Source organism: Labeo rohita, chromosome 19, assembly GCF_022985175.1.
Source record: "Labeo rohita strain BAU-BD-2019 chromosome 19, IGBB_LRoh.1.0, whole genome shotgun sequence".
Classification (NCBI taxonomy): domain Eukaryota; kingdom Metazoa; phylum Chordata; class Actinopteri; order Cypriniformes; family Cyprinidae; genus Labeo; species Labeo rohita.
The window spans coordinates 8,498,060-8,513,013 of NC_066887.1; the positions used below are offsets into that span (position 1 = coordinate 8,498,060).

Sequence of the window (14,954 nt, forward strand, 5' to 3'; positions counted from 1 at the left end):
CTCCCACACACATACTATGCAGTTTCGATTAAGCCTGAAGGACTTGATTAGTTGGATCAGGTGGGTTTTATTAGGGTTGCGTCTAAACTCTGCATGCCTGTGGTCCTGGAGGACTAGAGTTTGACACCCATGATTTAGGTGGTTACAGGCTTGCTAAATTTTTTTTTTCATACGTGTTTAAATGCCTTAAAGTACTTGAACCTCAGTGTTTGAGCCGTTCGTTCATCACGTGACAGCCTCATAAGATAAACGAACGTTTTGAAAAACCTAAAGACTCAAAACAGGTGAACTAATTCCAGTACAGAACCTAATAGGATGTTGCGTATGCATGACTGAACGAATCACTCCCAGAGACAAATCATTCTTCCCAAGTCACATTAAAGATACGTTCAAAATGAAAGAATCAATCAAGAACGACCCACCACAAATTCATAGCATCATGGACGCACATCCCAGAGCCTGTGCCACATGAGCTAAAAAGTATACAAATTTTTTTATTTCTTCACAACTGAAGACAGAAAGACATGAACATCTTGGATGACAAGGGGGTGAGTAAATTATTTGTAAATTGTTATTCTGAAAGTGGACTTCTCCTTTAATGTTAACAAATGACACCTTACTGTAAAGTGTTACCATAATTTGTTTGCAGATGCCACTTGGTTGGTATGATATTTTCTTTCTAAAGCAATGGCATTCATACATTTTTAAGTGTGGCTTAAGTATCCTAACACTTTTTGGTGATGTCAGAAATCATTGTTTCATGTAAGAACCTCTTAAGTGGGCTCTTCAGCTTTCCTGCACAGGCTGACTGTGATATACAGCAGCACTTTAAATCTATTTGGTTTGTAAAAAGTGTGCATTAAACCATAGTGCAAGTACAAATGACATGCTCATCTTACACTGCATTTCTAATTATCTCAGCCAAGCAGGGGCCAACACATTTTTACAGATGCCGCGGAGTATGTCAACGACCGAATTCAATCAACGGCACTATAAGCGAATCTTAACGATCGCATGAGCTGCTAAGATCAGCTCAGTGTGACGCCGTCGTCTCCATAACTCGTCTAATTGATCAACCTGCATGTTCGCTTCATCCCACTCCACATTATCATATTTCTGCAGCGTTGGCGTCAGATTTATAACATGCTTCCCCACGCTGAGCTCACCCAAAATCCTTCTTGAAAATTCTTAATGACAAGCTACACAAGTGATCCCGCAGCTCTTCAACTGTAACTGAATGGGAGCTTTTTCTTTATGCACCGAATAAATGGATTGTTGATCGGAAATGTGTTCATGAGCTTGTTTGTGTTTGCTGTTGTAATTGAAGCATCGAGACGATATGGGTCTGTGGCTCACGTCCAAATAGTCTGTTCCAAGATTCGTCTCTCAGTGTAATTTGAAGAGGTTAGAATGGGAAGGAGTGCAGCCATTAGAAATTACATCTCGCTGGTGAGAGGCTTATCATCAGGATGGGAGAAAAATGTGTCCATTTTTACTCACCATCATTGATTAAGATGGTATCAAATGTGTTACACAGCACATAAATCATTGCCTGATGGGTTATTATTCATTTAAGTTATGAATTTGCCAATTAGAAGTTGCTTTTTAGTCACTTTTTAAACCAGTGTTTCCCCTGCCAATGGACCCCCCGCCCCCCTTGAAGGTCAAGTTAATTTTATTTAATTTTATTTTCTATATAGCGCTAGATCACAGCAAAAGTAATTTAAGGTTATGTTTACTATAGAACAGGTCTATACCTTGTTTTATTAAACAAACTAAATGGTCTTATGTTATTTAACTTATTTACACGACGATCTGTCATATCTGTCTGTACATGGACGCGCCTCTACAATTTCTCCACAAAAATGCGGACGGGATCGTGGAGTCCATTCATAAAAACGGAATTTACTCTAGTGTCAATTTTTGGATGAATAAATCAAAATTGGGTTTGTCACTTAATTCGAATCGCAATATGGACAATATGTCTGTGAATATTAAAATGCAAAAATACGGTTTAGATATGAATCCTGCATGTTCCAATTGGGTCTGTATGTGTGAATGGCGGAAACACAGTTTTGTTTACCACACAAATACTGAAGCACATGTGAGTCTGGCGGTGATTTTCGGCCTCTGCGTCTCATTGTATGACGACATGAACACATGAACTTCATCTCCAGAGCTGCTGTGAGAGTCATTTCATGTGAATTTTACTGGTTCATTCGAGAAAACTAGCATTATATCATACTGTATACACACAGAAACTTCATGGCAACCTGTTAAAATAAAAGTACGGTTTAAAGTGTAACAACAGAAAAGTTGTAAAATTTGGCACACAGATAGAAGACAGTCCCAACATTAACCACAGCAAATTTGGAGTCTCTAACTCAAACTCTCTAGTGCCACCACTTGTCCAAAGTTTCAATCATTTTATGCTAATAACTTTTGAACCGTAAGGCACAGAATGAAAATTCCTTTCCCTTTAAATCCTTGGCTAATGGCAGGTCAAATGGACACCAAAATTTAAAAATCGTAAGATTTAGTTTTTTCGCTATTTTTAATAGTTTGAAAAAGCTACTTTTTCGAACTCGTCCTAGACGACTTGTCTGATTTTCACCAAAATTGGCTCAGATCATCTTCAGACCATGCTGGCAAAAAGTTATGGAATTCAAGTTGACTAGTCAAACTGTTCTCAAATAACATGTGAACGAATTCTACGAAAAGCGTGCAAAAATGGATGTGAGGCTATATCTCCGCAACAGTTTGCCGTATTGAGACAAAACTGGGTGTGTTTTATGACAAGCATGACCTGGGGCTACCTGCAGAGTTTCTGCGCAGTGCCACCTAGTGGTCAGGAGACAGGAAGATGGCTATTTTTGCTTATATCTTGTGAATGGTTTAGCCAAAAATCACAAAACTGGTCTCTTTAGATTCGGTGCATCATGCCAAGATTTTTTCATGTCAGTCATTTCGGGCATCTGCCATTTTGAATTGTGACAAAAAATGCTATAGTTTACAAACGCATTGGCGTATCACTACGAAACTCAGTATGTGTCTTCGGCACCATGTCCTGACAGACAGTACAGTAAAAGCTTGTAGTCAAAAGTTACAATGAAATTTTGAAAAATGCTATTAACTTCTGTTTACATTAGCCTATTGTAATGAAACTGGTCTCGATATATTCCTTGGGTCATTCTGAGAACATCGATACCAATTATGCTATAATTGGATGAACTTCCTGTCTGCCATTTTGATTAATGTTGAAAACCTACTTTTTCAAACTTCTCCTAGATGTTAGTCTTTTTCACCAAACTTGACTTGGATCATCTTCAGACCATGCTGGCAAAAAACTATGGATTTTGTGTCAATATATGAAACGGTTTTTGTTTAATGCATCAATGAATTTGCTGGAGAGATGCCAAACTGCATCTGAGGCTGTATCTCTGCAATGCTTTGACATATTGACACCAAACTTTGTGTGTGTCATTATCACCTCACACTGAACACACCACATTGTTTACATCATGCCACCTGTTTGTCAACAGTCATAAGCCATGAAATCATAGTTCTACACTATTTTCTGCCATTTGGACTAAAATCCTCTTAAAATGGCTTCCTTTACTCATAGCTGCAGTTGGTCTAATACTTCCTTGCCTGTTGCTTGGCCCTGCAGTTGCTGCTTGCAGATAAATTTGTCAGCCATTTTTGCTATATTTTACAAATGCATTGGCGTATCACTATGAAACTCAGTATGTGTCTTCGGCACCATGTCCTGACAGACAGTACAGTAAAAGCTTGTAGTCAAAAGTTATAATGAAATTTTGAAAAAAGCTTTACATTAGCCTATTGTAATTAAACTGGTCTCGATATATTCCTTGGGTCATGCCGAGAACAATAATATTTTTATTTCTGGCCAATTTAAATAAAACAATTAAATGATAAAAATACATATTGCAACCAGATTACTTCTGCAATTCTACAATTATTAAAACGTTTTTAACAGAATATTCACACAAATTTTCTTTCATGTATTAATTTTAACAGCAAACCTCTGTTTGTTTGCCAGAAATAAAAGGATTTAATTTTCATTTGATTAAAAATAAATAAATGTTAAACGCCTTCACTGGATTATCAGAAAAATTAAAACACAAAAAATTCTGAAAAAAAAGAAAAGAAAGAAAAATATTGTAGCGTCCCATTGTTCAAAATGTTGAAATTGAGAGTTTGGACTTTTTTTTCTCCACCGAAACAAATGTTTTTGTTATTATACTGAGAGTAAAGTACCAAAAATAGTACCGGGTACCGGCACACCTGCTCAATCCAGTTTATATTCAGAACACAAATTAAAATATTGTTGATGAAACCCGAGAGCTTTCTGACCCTGCATAGACAGCAACGCAACTGACACGTTCAAAACCCAGAAAGTTTGTAAGGACATCGTTAAAATAGTCCATGGGACATCAGTGGTTCAACTGTAATGCTACGAGAATACAAAAATAATGACTTTGTTCAACAGTTTCTTCTTTCCTGTCAGTCTGTTGAATAAAGTTGTTATTTTTGTGTTCTTTGTGCACAAAAAGTAATCTTGTAGGTTCATAAAATGTAGTTACACTGAATATTTCTTTCACACCAATATACATGTTTTCTTTTCCTTTTTTTTAAGAAAAAAACTCATTTAATTAACCAGTGCTTTGTCACTTGCACCTGATTAATGTGGTTTTCCGATCGAGTGAACTTTTGTTCTTGTTTTCAGCCGTGTTATCGCACGCCTCCACCGGCACTCCATCAATCTTTAATCTCTCAGGACAGTGCAGCAGCAACACAATCTTTAGACAGATTTGCTGTGAAAAAACAAGATAAGCCTTCAAAGAGGAGAAGGCAGAACTTCCTGTCCTGCACTGAAACAAAAAAGCACGACAGACAGAGAAACGACGATAAAGCAAAGTTTGTGTTTCGTGACATTTTTGGCCCCATTAGCCAGCTTGTGTAGAACAGACTGCTGTTTCTAAGATAAGAGCCTCAACGCTTCAAAACAACATACCCGCGGTCAAACCACAGGAGCATGATGGGAGCTCTGTTACCACACGCACACACAAGCTCTGCGTAAATGAAAGACGCGGGTCCCTGCGCGCTGGGCAGTAAATGTTACAGACTGAAAGAATAGGGTCTAGGGATGGTCAAGACGGTCGACCTGTCATCCAGCGGCTGACTAATTGATAAGCGAGGTCGATGAACTGAGATTTGTTCTGTTTTTGTGGCCATGCTTTAATTAGCATGCTGACAGTGTGTTGAGTTTAAGCTGATGGGGGGGCTCCAGTGAACGCTTTTGATCTCAGCCCTCCAAAAACTCAATGGACTGAGCTAGCAATTCCCTTAAAAACAGTTGATTTTTTGATCATGATACAGCAGGTGATCTTTCTCTGGGCTGTGCTTCATTTCTCTAATCTTAACTCTCACCATTCCAGTGAATTCACTAAATTAAAATGCAACCAAATATGTGACCCTGGACCACAAAACCAGTCATAAGTAGCACAGGTATATTTGTAGCAATAGCCAAAAATACACTGTATGGGTCAACATGACTGATGTTTCTTTTATGCCAAAAATCATTAGGATATTAAGTAAAGATCATGTTCCATGAAAATATTTTGTAAATGTCCAACCGTAAATATATCAAACCTTAATTTTTGATTAGTAATATGCATTGCTAAGAATGCAATTTGGACAACTTTAAAGATGTTCATGTCTTTATTTCTTCAGTCGTAAAGAAATTATGTTTTGATGAAAACATTTTAGGATTTGTCTCCATGTAATGGACTTCTATGGTGCCCCCAAATTCAAACTTCCAAATTGCATTTTAAACGCAGCTTCAAAGAGCTCTAAATGAAGGGTCTTATCTAGCGAAACGATCGGTTTTTTTTTTTTTGGTTTTTTTTTTTTTTACCTCAAACGCTTGTCTTGTCTAAGTCTGTGTGAACTCTGTTTTTTCCCAGGCCATTACAGTTAGGCTAGATAAGACCCTTCTTCCTCAGCTGGGATTGTTTAGAGCCCTTTGAAGCTGCATTTAAACTACATTTTGGAAGTTCAAACTTGGGGGCACTATAGAAGTCCAATCCATGGAGAGAAATCTTAAAATGTTTTCTTCAAAAAAGAAAGAAGAAAGGCATGAACATCTTGGATAACTAGGGGGTGAGTACAATATCTGTACATTTTTGTTCTGGAAGTGAACTAATCCTTTAAAGGTGATTTTGCCAGTATTTAGATTTTTTTGCACCTTCAGATTCCAGATTTTCATATATTATCCTATCCTAACAAATCATGCATCAATGGAAAGTTTATTTATTCAGCTTTCAGATGATGTATAAATCAAAATTTCAAAAAATTGACCCTTATGACTGGTTTTGCGGTCCAGGGTCACATGGAAACATTTCTGATGTTCATCAATCGACACTAGATATATAAACCAAAGAAAGACAACAATGTAAGACTTTTTTTTATTATGAATTTAAAAAATTCATCCCTTTCTCATTTTTCGAAGTACACTACTGTTTGTATGTGGTCAGTAAGATTATTTAAATGCTTTTAACATTTTTTTATTGTTCTTATGCTCACTGAGGCTGCATTTAATTTGATCAAAAACACAGTAAAAACAGTGAAAGTAGTAGGTAGAAATTTGTCAAACGGTAGAGATTTTGGTCTAATGTTGGTTGCTGTGCTACATTTGCCTGCAGCAAAACATTTTTTTTTTAATGCGCTGAAATGCAATTAGCAAAAAGGGAACTCATTTGGCTATATGCACACGCTGTCTGAGAGATGTACACGTTAAGACGGTGCTTATAGAGTGCGGAGTATTGAATGAGTTATTTTTGCCGCTTTATAGGTCTTGAACGGTTAAATACAGTTGTGCGTGTTAAAATGCCTGTTTTTGCAAGTATCCTCATAAACGCAGTAATTTAGGCCTTAAGTGAAAGCAAACAGCTGAGAAAGAAAACACATGTCCAACAGTATATAGTATCCGGGCAGCTCTTAAAGTGACAGCAGTCTAATATTCCTGCTGTCTGTCATTCATTTTAATTAAACTGCTCTTGACTAAATTATTTTTGTAACTTTAATAAGAAGAAATATATTTTTAATTTACACAGTGAAGAATAAGCAGTGTTTTTATACATTTGACTACTTCATACAATGTATGTACCATTTCTTATTTATTTGTTCTCCTATAGTTTTTGTCCTATTGCTTGTAATTAGTTTCATATTCTGCTTTGTCTTCAAGGAGCTATACTAACACTGGTGACAATAATTATGAAATTTCTATAGTATCAAAGATTTTGATATCATAAAGACTTAATTTAAAGCAAAAATAACTATATTGTCATATATATTATTACTGTGAAATAAAATGAATCATGTTGTGATAGAAGATTTTGGTCATATCGACCACCCCTAGGTGATATTGTGAAATATTATTATTAAATATTAAACAGAACTGTTTTCTATTTTAATATATTTTAAAATGTAAATTATTCTTTTGATGCAAAGCTGAATTACCAGCATCATTACTCCAGTCTTCAGTGTCACATGATCCTTCAGAAATCAATTTAATATACTGCTTCTTTTTATTGTCTTAAAGACTTAAACTTTTACATGTTGTCTGAACATAAATGTGTGTTGGCAGTGTGTGTAAACATCCACAGTAAATGATAAAAATCCACCCAGTGCTTTTTTTTTTTTAAACCACAAATAATAATTTTCACAGATCAGGCTGTTCTGAGATTCTTGGTAGAATGACATATTTCCCTCCCACAGCTATTTTAGCGAAGACCCAAATGACTAAATGTGGCTAAAGTTTACAGTCTTTCAGAGAATGGCTCGTCAGCCCACAGAAGAGAGGGGCGGGGTGAGCAGAGCTCATTCGCATTTAAAGGGACATTCACTGAATCGGCTTGCTGTGAACAGAGCTGTTTTGACAACCATTGAGAATTTTTAAAGAGAAGTTCACTTCCAGAACAAAAATGTACAGATAATGTACTCACCACTTTGTCATCCAAGGTGTTCATATCTTTCTTTCTTCAGTTGTAAAGAAATTACGTTTTTTTGAGAAAAACATTTCAGGATTTCTCTCCATATAGTGGACTTCAATGGTGCCTGCGAGGTTGAACTTTCAAAATGCAGTTTAAATGCAGCTCTAAATGATCCCAGCTGAGGAAGAAGGGTCTTATCTAGCGAAACGATCGGTTACTTTCTAAAAAAAAAAACAAAAAAAAAAAAAAACAATTTATATACTTTTTAACCTCAAACACTTATCTCTGTGTGAACTGTTTTTTTTTCCAGTTCATGACAGTTAGGGTACGTCTAAAAATTCCCATCTCATCTTATACTCCAACTTTAAAATCGTACTACATTGTTGTTTTACCTTTTTTTGTAAAGGGTGTTTGATCTTCTTTGCTTGTTCACTTTGTAAATTCTGGGTCGGTACTTTTGCAGCAATGTAGGATGATTTTAAAGTTGGAGGAGAAAATGAGATGGGAGTTTTTAGACGTACCCTAACTGTCATGACTGGAAAAAGACAGTTTACACAGAGTTAAACAAGTTGAGCATTTAATGTTAAAACGTATATAAACTGTATTTAAAAAAAAATAAATAAATAACCGATCGTTTCACTAGATAAGACCCTTCTTCCTTGGCTGGGATTGTTTAGAGCCATTTAAAGCTGCATTTAAACTGCATTTTGGAAGTTCAAATTTGGGGGCACCATAGAAGTCCATTACATGGAGAGAAATCCTGAATGTTTTTTTTTTTTTCTTTACAACTGAAAGAAAGAAAAGAAAGAAAGACATGAACATTTTGGATGAAATTATCTGTACATTACATTATCTGTAAATTTTTGTTCTGGAAGAGACATCTTTTTCAACCAAAGTATGTTATAGACTTTTCATTACAACCCTAAAGAATCATAACTTGTTGACGATGGGCATCTGATGAACCTTTTAAAAACACTACTTAATATTTTTGTGGAAAGTGTGATACATGTTTCTTAATTATTCTTGAATAAATATATAAAGTTCAAAGGAATAGCCTTTTTAAATAAAAATATTTTGTAACATCATAAAAGACTTCACTGTCAGTTTTGATCGAATCCATGCTGAATACAAGCATTCATTTGTTACAAAAAAAAAAAAAAACAATCTTATCTTACTATTATACTATTAAATGGAAGTGCAAATCTACTGAGAAATGAATCTGATTAGGTTCAGATTAACCAGAAAAAAAACTAGTTCAGATAACCCACACACCAGTTGGTTTTTGAAATGCATAGTTCCTAAAGTGGAATCATGTGTAAATACTTTAGAATTAAAAAGGTTTTAATTCCAAATCAGTCTTTTAGCAACTAGCTAACTTAAATGAATTGGTTTAAATTCTCTAGATTCTGCACAGAGATTACGTTATTAGATAAAGACAACCTTAGGGTTTACAGTGCACTCCGAACGCACCGACTGCAATAATCTACAAACCCATTACACATAAACACAGACAACTGAGCATCTGGTGAGAGAGAAAGAGAGTCAGAGACAGGACCAGTGAAACAGCAGGTGAAAATGAGGGTTGCAGAAGTGGCGCTCTCAGAAACGGCTCTCTCACCAGAGAGATTCACACAATCTGCCACAGAGAGAAAAAGACACACACACACATGCACGCAGACACGAACATTGCGCTGCATTCCACACACACACGGGTAAAAACACTCCCTCATAGACCAAAACCCCATTTCTGCAGCGCTGCCACAACCACAACTGTGGGACGAGAGAGGAAAATGAATGGCCTCCCAAAATAGGAACAAAACAAAAACATTTTAAAGTGATAGCTCACCCAAAAATGTACACTCAGTCATCGTTTACTCGCCCTCATGTTGTTCCAAACCTGTACAACCGTCTTCCTGTTTACAATGACTTTTCTTTCTTTTCACATCACAATGGGTGCGAACCAAAGCCTTCAAGCTTCAAAACTGACATAAAGTGTCATCGAAACGGCTAGCCTTGAGTAAAACACTGAAAGTCATTATTAACTGATCATTTCCCCCCACCTACAATCTGTTTAGCATCATAAAACTGAATGTGTAAACTGTGTTAGTCTAATTGATAAATTAATCATACATTCAGATCAATTTTGTGAACTAAATTGTTCACAAACTGGCCGTCTATTAAAGGAGAAGTCCACTTCCAAAACAAAGATTTACATATAATGTACTCACCCCCTTGTCATCCAAGATGTTCATGTCTTTTTGTCTTCAGTCGAAAAGAAATTGTGTTTTTTAAGGAAAACATTTCAGCATTTCCAAATGCAGTAAATGATCCCAGCCGAGAAAGAAGGGTCTTATCTAGCAAAACGTTCGGTTATTTTAATAAAAATAATACAATTTATATACTTTTTAATGTCAAACGCTCATCTTGTCTTACCCTGCCTGGATTGTTTTTGTTCCGGTTTGTGACCTCAACTTCAAAATCATCCTATATCGCTGTTTTACCTTTTTTGTTAAGGGTGTTTGATCTTTGTATGTTCACTTTGCAAAGACTGTGTCAGTACTTCTGCAGCGATGTAGGATGATTTTAAAATGATTTTTGAAGTTGAGGGAGAAAATACGATTGGAGTTTTTCAACATACCCTAACTGTCTTGAGCCAGAATACACAGAGTTCAGGGAGAGAAAGGCAAGACAAGCGTTTGAGATTAAAAAGTATCTAATTGTATTTTTTAAATGAAAATAACCGATCGTTTCGCTAGATAAGACCCTTCTTTCTCAGCTGGGATCGTTTACAACCACATTTCGAATTGTTTGAAGCCGCATTTAAACTGCATTTTGGAAATTAAAAATCGGGGCACCATTATACGGAGAAAAATGCAGAAATGTTTTCCTCAAAAAACATAATTTCTTTACAACTGAAGAAAGAAAGACACAAACATCTTGGACAGTGTTGGGGAAAATTACTTTTAAAAGTAATGCATTACAATTTTGCATTACTCTCTGAAAAAGTCACTAATTACGTTACTTAGTTACTTTTTATGGAAAGTAATGTGTTACTTTTAAAATCTGGGCAGGGCTTGCTTCTTTGTTTTTAATATAAAACAATTCTAATGTAAAAGCCCTTTTACAACAAAAGTGAAATTAATTCACCTCAGACTGAAAGAAAAGCACATTTATGCTGGAGATCACTCTTCAGCTATATAAAAAAAAAAATAAAGCACAAATGTTAGTTTATCTAAAGTAATTTTTGCTTATTAGTATGGTTGAATTGCAACATCAAAGATCTGCAGCAAAGACACTGGTTAATAAAATGGGATTAAATACATAAAGGATATTTGTTTTATTTAACATATTTAATTATTGCAGGGTTGCGTCATATTCTGAGTTTGCATTTCACTGTTTTTATTCATTCTGAGGAACTGAATCTGTTTTTTGTGAGTGATATTAATTAATACATGTTCACATTTAGTCTAGAATACAGTAACATCATGTTTACTCCCAATTTCCCAACAGGAGACTTGTCAATCAATAAATGGGGAAAAAAATAACTTTTTTTTTTTTCTTAGAAATTCAAGAGTAATGCGTTACTTTACTAGTTACTTGAAAAAAGTAATATTATTACGTAACTCGCGTTACTTGTAATGCGTTACCCCCAACACTGATCTTGGATGACAAGGGGGTGAGTACATTATATATGAACCTTTGTTTTGGAAGTTGACTTCTCCTTTAAATACTGACTTATATGTGACCCTGGACCACAATACCAGTCATAAGGGTCAATTTTTTGGAATTGAGATTTATACAACATCTAAAGCTGAATAAATAAGCTTTTTATTGATGCAACTATTTGAAAATCTAGAATCTGAGGGTGCAAAAAAATCCAAATATTGAGAAAATCACCTTTAAAGTTGTCCAAATGAAGTTTTTAGCTTCATTTTACTAATTAACATTGAACTTTTGATATATTTACGGTAAGTAGTTTACAAAATATCCTAATGGAACACGATCTTCACTTAATATCCTAATGATTTTTGGCATAAAAGAAAAATTTATAATTTTGACCCATACAATGTATTGTTGACTATTGCTACAAATATATCCGCGCTACTAAAGACTGGTTTTGTGGTCCAGGGTCACATATTTCAGCCTATTACTCACAAAAAAGCTATTGTATGACTACAAAGAGCAGAAAACGAGCAACTTCTTCACAGTTTCACTTTTTGTGTTTCACAGAATGAAAATCACACAAGTTCATATGAAACATGAGGGTGAGTAAATAATGACAGAATGTCAATTTTTGGGTGAAAAATGATGAGTGGTTCTCAACTGGTATGATGGGGTCTCAGACAGCTGAGAAAATGCAATGCTAAATGTAAATAACCACATAACTATGTATGGTTTGTGTAAAAAAATAATCAGGCTTATCAACTTTTAAGAGGGAGGAGAAAACGCTTCCCAAATCGTTTTACTATTGACGTAACTCTACAAATTCACCTCTAGCTCAACAGATGCCAATATGAACTGGTTATACAACATGCCCTCATCCTAAAAATCATGAACAAACCACTTGAGGTAAAAGAAAAGCATTCTGACAACACAAAATTCAGTTTCAGGTTCAGCTGTTGAGTCACAACTTGCAAAGTCCTGAAGCAAAACCAGTTGAGAACCACCTGAGAGGCACTGCCTACCCATGCAAGAGCGAAAAGTACAGAAGAGTAGGTGGATAAAGAAGAGAGTCTCACCAGTCCGGAGGCAAAAAACACGGCGAGCAGAGCCAGACATGCTCCCATGACAATGAGCAACAGGAACACGATGAGCGGGTGCTGCTGGCTCATACGGTAGTAGGACTCGTACACCCAGTCTGGAGACTTCAGCCCCCCGGATGACGCCACCATGTCCTCCGGACCCTCCAGCAGGTATGCGGTCTGTTGGAACATGGGGTCCGGCTGGACCCCGGCGCTCACCCCGGAGCCTTCGTCTTCGTCCTCTTCCTCCTGCTGCTGCCGTTCCGGCTCGTCCTCCTCCGTGAGAGTGCTCAACTGCGGCGGGTGGGACAGATGCGTCCCGCGCCAGGGCAGGAGAGAGAGCGCTGCCGCACGCAGCATTCTCCAGCCAACATGATGAACTGAGCAGCGGAGAGCGACTGAGACACGCACGAGAGAGCGTGCGAGAGGAGGAGGAGAGAGAGAGACCGAGAGAGTGAGAGAGAGAGACAGAGAGAGCGGGAGAACACGAGTGTTTGTTTGACAGCGAGGCAGAGCGCGAGCTCCTGGTAGTGACTTCGTAGAGTCTGTGTCGGAGAGAGGAAGAGAAAGTCTTCAAAAGAATGTGAAGGGAAGAGAAGAGGAAAAGGGAGGAGAGAGGAAAGGGAGTGGTGGGCTTGACGGAGATCCAGCAGGCGCAGTGTAATGTCTGCTATGCAGCGTGTGGCAGGTTCAACGATATGAGTTAATCGGAGATGACTGATTAGACACCCAGAGGAAAATGTGTCGCTCAGATGCATAGCTCAGGAGACTTTCACATGGTTATGCTTCACTGAAGTATCAGCCCTGATGCTTCAGATTGTTCTTGGGAGGAATTCCTTGGGTGGAAAAAGAAAAAGAAAAAAAGAAAGAAAGAAATAAACTACCAGTCAAAAGTTTTTGAACAGTAAGATTTTTAATGTTTTTTAAAGAAGACTTTTCTGCTCACCAAGCCTGCACTGATTTGATCCAATGTACAGCAAAAGTAGTAAAATTATGAAATATTTTTACTTTTTGAAATAACTGCTTTCTATTTTAATATATTTTAAAATGTAATTTATTCCTGTGATCAAAGCTACATTTTCAGCATTATTACTCCAGTCACATGATCCTTCAGAAATCATTCTAATATGCTGATTTGCTGTTTAAGAAACATTCATTATCATTATTATTATTATTATTATTATTATCAACATTTAAAACAGTTGAGTATATTTTTCAGGATTCTTTGATGAATAGAAAGATCTTAAATTCAGCATAAATTTTAAATAAAAAGCTTTTGTAACATTATACACTATACCATTCAAAAGCCTGGAGTCAGTATAATTTTTTTTGTTTGTTTTTATTTTAGGGGGAGCGGGAGAAATTATAGAAATGAATACTTTATGTAGCAAGGATGCTTCAAACTGATCAAAAGTGATGATAAAGACATTTATAATGTTACAAAATATTTCTATTTCAGATAAATGCTGTTCTTCCGAACTCTCTGTTCATCGAAGAAACCTGAAAAAACTCTACTCAGCTGTTTTTAACATAATAATAATAATAATAAATGTTTTTTGAGCAGCAAATCAGAATATTAGAATGATTTCTGAAGGATCATGTGACACTGAAGACTGGAGTAATGATGCTAAAAAAATCAGCTTTGAAATCACAGGAATAAATTACATTTTAAAATGTATTCAAATAGAAAATAGTTGTTTTAAATAGTTTAAAAAATAATACAAATTGTACTGCTTTTGCTGTGCTTTGGATCAAATAAATACAGGCTTGGTGAGCAAAAGAGACTTCTTTAAAAAACGTTAAAAATCTTACTGTTCAAAAACTTTGACTGTATATAAACAGTTTAAATCTAAACATCAATAAATGATATATAATAACATAAATTCCTTAGGCTGATATTTTAAGGAGAAGTTCACTTTCAGAACAAAAATTTACAGATAATTTATTTTAATTTAATTTAATTTAATTTACCCCATTGTCATCCAAGATGTTTGTGTCTTTCTGTCTTAAGTCGATACGAAATTATGTTTCCTGGGGAAAAAAAATTCAGGAATTATCTCCATATAACGGACTTCAGTGGTGCCCCCAAGTTTGAACTTCCAAAATGCAGTTTAAATGCAGCTTCAAATGGCTCTAAATGATCCCAGCCAAGAAAGAAGGGTCTTATCTAGCAAAACGATCTGTAATTTTCTAA

The 14,954-nt window shown here is 36.0% G+C and overlaps 1 protein-coding gene across 2 annotated transcripts in view; it reads right to left on the minus strand.

The window, feature by feature from the left end:
- The window catches only part of adcy2b (adenylate cyclase 2b (brain)), a 104,750-nt gene extending 91,428 nt beyond the window's left edge, over positions 1-13,322 (minus strand). For both annotated transcript variants that reach the window (XM_051136001.1, XM_051136000.1), the window contains exon 1: positions 12,758-13,322. In XM_051136001.1, the coding sequence (XP_050991958.1) occupies positions 12,758-13,120 (363 nt within the window). In that variant the 5' untranslated portion in view covers positions 13,121-13,322. The remainder of the gene's footprint in view (positions 1-12,757) is intronic.
- Positions 13,323-14,954: the final 1,632 nt, after the last annotated feature.